General features: G+C 30.2%; 1 protein-coding gene across 1 annotated transcript; it reads left to right on the forward strand.

Moving 5' to 3' along the window:
• The first annotated feature begins 795 nt into the window (after window positions 1-795).
• LOC131594382 (LEAF RUST 10 DISEASE-RESISTANCE LOCUS RECEPTOR-LIKE PROTEIN KINASE-like 1.2) lies at window positions 796-3,163 on the forward strand. The gene is made up of 2 exons (XM_058866498.1): window positions 796-1,552; window positions 2,249-3,163. Exons 1-2 carry the CDS (start codon window positions 1,177-1,179, stop codon window positions 3,148-3,150), a joined length of 1,278 nt encoding a protein of 425 aa, XP_058722481.1. The 5' UTR covers window positions 796-1,176; the 3' UTR covers window positions 3,151-3,163.
• Window positions 3,164-8,014: the final 4,851 nt, after the last annotated feature.

Consider the following 8,014-nt stretch of genomic DNA (forward strand, 5'->3'; position numbering starts at 1 on the left):
TTAATTTTTCATCGAAAATCATACAATTGTAATACTGTTTAAATTCTTCCATTTTAGGTTACTTTGAGGTTATTTAGCTTCACTATTTTGAAATTGTTTCTATCACTGTCACAATATTTAGATCAATTTTGTTTCTAATTCTGTGTAATGTGTATTAGGGGAGTGAGTATTTTCTATGAATTTAGGTTTGTATAAAGGGATTTTCTCTGTAATTTTAGAGTGTGTTTGGATGGAGCATTTTAATGAGGGAAAGTAATGTTTTGAGGGAATTTAAAATGATTTGACCAAAATCCATTGTTTGGATACAAAAATGAAGAATTTTTAAAATGATGGAAATTTATGGAGTATTTCATCTAAGTTAAATTTAATCATTTTGAAATGACACCAAAAACCAAAGAATTTGAAATTCCTCTCATGTTCCATAGAATGTATTTGTTATTATTATTTTTTCAAATTTTACAAATTGGTCCTCATATTTTCCAAAATTATAAAATTGACCCCAAAATTTTTTAAAAAATTGCAAATTGGTCCTTAATAATTTTTAAAATTTACAATTTGGTCCTTCAAATTTTTAAAAATTGCAATTTGGTCCCTACTTTTCAATTTTTTAATTTGGTCCAAAAAAATTATATTTTATAAAAAAATGACCCAAAAAATCTAACAATGAATTACCTTAATACTTCATCCAAACAAAATAATTTAAAATGAATGGATTTCAATTGAATCATTTGAATTGATTTGAATTTTAAATTCCCTTAAAATTTCTAATTACCTCATCCAAACACACTCTTAGGGATTTTCTCTGTAATTTTAGGTATGTTAAGTTGCTTAAATCTTAGGGCCACTTTGTAAAAAAAAAACCACTTTAGGAGTACTTAATGCAAATCCTAACTCAACTGGCAGAAGCCGAAATTGTTAGGTTGGACGCTATCACCAGGGCTCGAACTCTGATACTCACGGTTGTGTGTGTGAGTTTATTGTGATTATTACCACTTCGTCCATAAACCCAAAAAAAGATAGTGTTCTTATAGCACTATAGTGTAGCAGAATTCTTACAAACTGCTATTTGTTCATAATACATGATTTAATATGGTGTATTGTCGATTAGTGGCACTATAGCACCATTGTATAGGACAATTTGAACAAACCGTTATATTTTACGATCTGGCATTGGTGATGCCGATTTTCTCTTTTTTATGTCACTGTTTTTCCACTGATGGAACTGGAAAGAAAAACAGCTCTTCATTAAGAGATTTTGAGGAGAAGGGTCGCAACAATTTCGTGGCAGTGAGTTCTGATAAGCCAAATGGTAATGATGAAATGGTGTCTGTGGATTCTAAGGTTTTGAGCAGAGGTAACGAATCAGTTTCTGTAAATGTGGTTTCTGAGTTACCAAGTGGTCAATCATTGTTGATTGATTCTGAGCTGCAAAACGACGGATGCAACAGTAGTGACTGTGAGATCTTCAAGTATTCTGAACTTGAAAAAGCTACCAATAAATTTGACACTAGTAGAATACTTGGGAGTGGAGGCTATGGCACGGTTTACTCTGGTAAGAACATGCCATTGATTTCAATTTCAAAGTTTGTAGTTTGATTCTGTTTTATAGTGATATAAGCTTAATTGCATTTGGATAAACAGCTTAATGTACTGTCTTGTTATATACAAATTTATGTATGAATTGTTTTGGCATGTTATAATTTTACACTAACGTTCAATGAGAATCCGAATCCAGTGTTTTTCAGTTATTTTTATATGTGGTTACAAAATGGGTTTACACGACAATATCACGAGTTCTCGTTGATTAGATGTCAATGTAAAACTATTTTATATTGGGAGTGCATCTACATTAAACTTATTCGTTTAGTAGAAAAGAGGGTGGAAGATAGATTTATGTGGTTTAGACATGTACATTCTGTGACAAGGAGAATAGATCAGATAGAGAGGAGTCAAACAACTATAGGTAAACAAAGACTTAGAAAAACTATAAGAGAGATTATTAAAAAAGATCTTGACGTTAACGATTTGGATAAAAGTATGGTCCTTGATAGACATTATGGCAGATGTTGATCCATGTAGCCAACTCCACTTAGTGGGATAAGGCTTAGTTGTTGTTGTATGTAATATATCATTTAAATTGGTAGTGGACAAGATTCCATCTATTATTTTTCGCTTTCTATATAGAACACGAAAAATTAGAATTGGATGATGGATTTATATACTTACTCAATTTTTGTTATCATCATAGGAACACTTAAAGACGGACGACTTGTAGCAGTAAAGCGCTTACACGAAGAGAAGTTCAAGATTTTAAAGTTACATGATAAGAAGCTTGAGGAGGAGACACTAAGAAAGTTCATCTATGAAGTTTCTATGTTAACTCGTATGAGGCATGAAAATCTTGTCCAACTCTATGGCTGCACGTCCCCTCAAACCCGCGAACTACTTCTCGTGCAAGAATATGTTCCCAATGGAACCCTGGCTCGTCGTCTTCATAAAGACACCTTCCCGTGGCCCACTCGATTAAATGTTGCATTACAGACCGCAAGTGCGTTGGCTTATCTTCATGCTTCCAATATTATCCACCGTGACGTGAAAACCAGCAATATCCTACTTGACGGAAGTTTGAATGCTAAAGTTGCGGATTTTGGATTGTCACGAATTGTCCCGTACGGGGCTACTCATATTACAACCGATCCTGCTGGAACTAGAGGTTATATTGATCCAGAGTATTACGAACATTGTCTTCTTTCGGATAAAAGCGATGTGTACAGCTTCGGTGTGATATTGGCCGAGTTGATATCGTCTTTGCCTGCATTTAACGAGGATGAAAAACAACCTTTTCTTTCGGATTTCGCTATGGATCATATCCTTAGAGGACAACTCGGGAAGCTTGTCGATCCGAATCTTGGATTTCAATCGGACAATTGGGTAAGTGAAACGGTAAGTGCAGTGGCAGAGTTGGCTTTTGGCTGTTTACAGCTTCAAAGAGACATGAGACCATCCATGAGTGAGGTGTTGAATACTCTTGAAAGCATTAAAAGTGGAAACTCTCAAAAAGCACTTAAATTGGGTTCAAATAATTGTTATAATGCTGCCAAAGTTCACATTGTGTCACGTTTGCCTGATGATTATTTTGAGAATAAATAACATGTATACTTTTTTCAACATTTATATACTACATATACCCTTTATTTGTATATGCTTTCAATTATTCTATGGTTCTATAATACTAATTCATATTGGTATAATGTTGTTTTGAAACTTATATTTCATTTATTAAGACATATAAATTCTTTTAAAATTTAATAATCAACTATAATCTTAATACACCACCATCTTTCTCATGTAGACCTTTTCATAAAAATTTATGAATGTATTTTTAAAATTGTTAAACACAATTTTTAAATCACATTGTATAAATAACAAAGATATCAAAATTTTTAACATAATTTGTTTAAATATTTTATGACATACACTTTTACTAACTAATAAATTATCTTGTTACATAAAAATCATAAAAGATTAAGTTATTTAGAATATCTAATTTAACTTTCCACATGATATATTTGATTTAAAATTTAAAGAAAAGAGTGGTATGGGCCTAGGCTAGTCACTCTTATTCTTGTAGATCAATGGTCCTTGGACCCAACTCATCACTGGTATCATATCTGCAACTTTTAAAAACCTATAAATCATTTTGTAATTTCAAATCATTAAAATAACACTAATTTTACTTTTTTTTTATTATTTCATTATCTAATAAAATATTTTAGACATATAAAAAGTTTTAAAATTGAAATACATTTTAGAAATTTGAACTAAAATTTTGGGTAACCAAACTGTAAATTAGAAAACTTGAAAAAAATATTTAAAAATTTAGTCATGATTATATCTGATTGTAAATTTCTCGATTACTATTATAATTCAGAGTTGATTTGAAAACCAAAATTTTATCTATTATCTATTTTAAACTTTTTTATTACCAGCTATAAAAATATTATGATTGAGAGGATAAATTATTTTTCTCTCATAAATATAAAAGTAAGAACAATAATTTTAATTCTAAAAAATTAATGTTTCAAATTAATAATTTTATAATTCTTACATTGTTTAATTAAAATTATTTTTTAATGTATGAATGTTGATCAACTTTTTTTAATTTATCGTGGAATAGGACGCAACTTATATCCTTAAAGTCGTGGTCCCTAGATAGAAGAAAATAGGGTGGCATATTTGTCAAGAAGACAAATTATATTTCACAATCAACTCAAATTTTATAATTAATGGCCCTCTTAATTTTATTAGGATAATCTTCTTAATGTACTGATAAAAAGTTTCAACTAGATTTGGCTTATATTGTCTTCATTTTCTTCCTCGTTTTTTAGCATAGTTAGGTTCATACTCACAGAAGTTGACACTATATGGTGAGTTGTCTCAAGCAATTAGTATAATTGACTTTTGTTTTTAAGAGCCAGCCAATATATATTTATATATACATATTACACAATAATTGTAGGTTAAACAATTTATATTAGAGGTATGTGATCCGATTAATTCAGTTTAGTTGGTAGATATACATACATTTGATTGTAGAGCAGCCAACTCATGATATATTATTTATTCATTTTTAATGAATAAAATTTTCATCATTAAATTAAAAAATTAAAAAAATTAAAGAATGTGGCTTATATAGTTCGAACACTTAAATTTTAACACCATATATTAATGTCTCTAACTTTTTTTTTTTTATCTCATTCACCTTTATATAGGCATGACAATATAATTCATACTCATAAAAATTCACCTGAATATGCTTTTAGTTTGACCGAAAAAATCTGTTTGACTAAGTTTGAATTTTTTTCGATTACAAAATATAAGGACGGGTCGTGTAATTTGGGCACTAATACACGTCCTAAACCACCCTCAAACCTGTCATATTTATTTTATTGTGTATTTTAATATTTAGCTTAATTTAATAATTTAGAATTTTTTTGTCAAGTAGAATAGCAGTTGAATTTTTTTTTTTTAAAGATGAATAAGGGAGGTGTCGTGGGTTCGAACTCATGCCTCTCTATCTGATGTTCCCGCATAGTTATTAACTGAATTGACTTAATGAGATAATTTAGAATATTAAATATATGGGCAATATTTTGACATTTTAACTTGTACTTTATTATTTTAAATGGATGTATGAAATTTTTTAAAAATTTTTCATTTTATTATTCGTAATATAATTTGACGTTGAGAAAACAAATATTTTATTTAAAAAATTATTTCTATTACATAGATAATGGCGAGACAATATTGGGGTTGGTTGAACATATACATGTTAAAGAAGTCTCTCATCACTTAGACCATCTCCAATGGTGCAACCCATTTTTGAGTTCTTTATGGGTCCCACCAGCCATATCATCTCAAAATAATTTATTTAATATTTATTTTATTAGTGTAATTCAAATGGGTCCCATAATTTTACTTCATAAATTAATTTAATTGAGTACCACAATTTTTTACTAGTTGCATTGCAATGCAACTCTACTATGACATGGCATTTTGTTTCAATATTTAATTATTATATTGATGTCTAGTTGGAGAACTCATTAAAAAATACCACCCATAGGAGATGCTCTTAGTTTTGTAACGGAAGGAGTCCAAGACTATATATAGGATACATGTTCTTTGAAGTCCCACATCGCTTAGTTTTATAAAGAAAGATGGAGTTAAATGTGAAGCTGACAAAGAATGAGGATGGAGGGCGTGCTGATGGAACCGTGTTCAGGCAGATAGTTGGCAGCTTAAGATATATCTATCATAATAGACCTGAGATAAATTTCAGTGTTGGTCAGGTTTATGAGTCATCTTCAACACTCACATCTGACTGCAACCAAGAGCATTATGAGGTATATGAGAGGAACATTAAGTCGTGGCATTATGTTTCCCTACCACACTAAAGGAGACAATGGTCTACGTCTTATACCCTATTCTGACTCTGACTGGTGTGGTGACGTGGTCGACAGAAGAAGCACCATGGGACAAGTATTTATGTTGTCATATTCCCCCATATCTTGGAGTTCCAAGAAGAAAATTGTAGTGATCCACCTGCGAGCTGATAATGTTGCAGCATGTTCAGCTGCTTGTTAGGTCCTATGGTTATCAGAATTACTCAAAGAATTGAAGCTGTTTAATGAAGAAGCAGTGGACTATTGGTAGATAACAATTCAGCAATTGATTTGGCAAAGAACCTTGTGTCACACGATAGAAGTAAACACATTGGCACCAAATTCCACTTTCTTAGAGACCAAGTAAGCAATGGAAGGATCAAGCTTCATCATTGCATGAGTGAATTACATCTAGCAGACATATTGACAAAGTCATTGAAGAGTGAAAGATTCAAAGAACTAAGAGAGCTATGAATGTAGTGTCTTTGTAACAATTTTGAATCAAGGGAAGATGTTATAAGTAATTCAAAACTATATGTTGTATAATATGTGTAACTGGTTGTCCACTAGTGTGTTGCCAAGTGTCATGTATTGTGAACTCACATTATAAGTTAGAACTCTCATCTGTAACAGATTCAAATTGCTAATATGAAATAAGATTCCACCATCATATGTTCTATCAATTCAAACTATTATAGTTTTGTTGATTTTTATACAAAATTTAGAAGCAATAAATTAAGGATAAAGTTTATGGTTTATATATAATGGTTTAAAGAAGTTAGGTCACAAAAAGTAGATGATGATGATGTGGACCATGAGAGGGTTACATGATTACGATGCTTTGGGATCCCTTATCATGTGTGGAGTCTGAAATACTTTGAAGTGCTCTCAGCTTAGGTGAGAATCTATCTGTGTTGTGACGATAACAATTCAAACCAAAGTTCTTTAGATGTAGCTCGATTAATGGTAAGAACAAATTCTCTCTTGTAATGGTAAGAACAAATTCTCTCTCGATCATACAAGGTCCATATCATTTCGCTCGATATACTATTTAGTCTCAAAACTAGGCTTCTTGAATTTTATTGTAACACAGTAAAGTTTTTTTAGATCAAGAGTATATAAAAATTTAACTTTCTTATAATATTATAAAGAGAAGATTGTGAATTGTATAGACTGACTTCCATACAGCATATCTAGAATATGCTATATGGAACACATTATTATGCTTGTAAATGTTGCCATAGCTTTAACGTGACACTGACATGTTAGAGTTCAACAACCCCACAGAACCATCATAGAGCACATTAAAGGTCCCATTATATTTGATGATAATCCAAGTCCAGATTGTCACAGGCCCTATATCTCAAAGAAGTTTCACCATGTACCATTCCCACTCACTCAATTTTCTTTTATTAGATAGGTTTTTATTAAGAAAAGGGCACTTGGATTTTGGACCTTGGCTTGGTAACATTTTGAATTGCAGAGAATATTGGTATTAATTAACTATTTAATATAACAATATGGACTTGTTTAACCTAAGTCCTATTGTTAATTATCTTGTGATGTTATGAGTGAACTATATATCATGATACTCTACAATATCTAAAAGTCACCTAATTATAGTCAAAACTCAAAACCTTAATTAAATTGTTCATACTTATTGGTCTTTAATTAAGATGTTCATATTGGGCTACATGTGTGTTAGTTTTTAAAAGTCAAATATAATCAATCATAAAAATAATAGTCAAATGTACTAATAGTTAATGCATTATTAATATAATCATTTCAATTAGTCTTGATTATTAAAAAAATAGGCAAATATATATTTTTTCTCATTTGATTAAAATTTTACTGTCAGGACCCTTTTACATTAAATTTAATAAAATATCTCCTAAAATATATTGATTAATTGTATTTAACTATTATTTTAAAAAGTATGTATTTTGAATAATAATGTGTATTAGCTTCCTATTTTTCTAAATATATATAAAGTCCAAATAATAAATGTTTTTTATATGACCTAGTAATACTCAACAAAAACAACAATATTTCTAACAACAAAAATATCAAAT

Source organism: Vicia villosa, linkage group LG4, assembly GCF_029867415.1.
Source record: "Vicia villosa cultivar HV-30 ecotype Madison, WI linkage group LG4, Vvil1.0, whole genome shotgun sequence".
Taxonomy (NCBI): domain Eukaryota; kingdom Viridiplantae; phylum Streptophyta; class Magnoliopsida; order Fabales; family Fabaceae; genus Vicia; species Vicia villosa.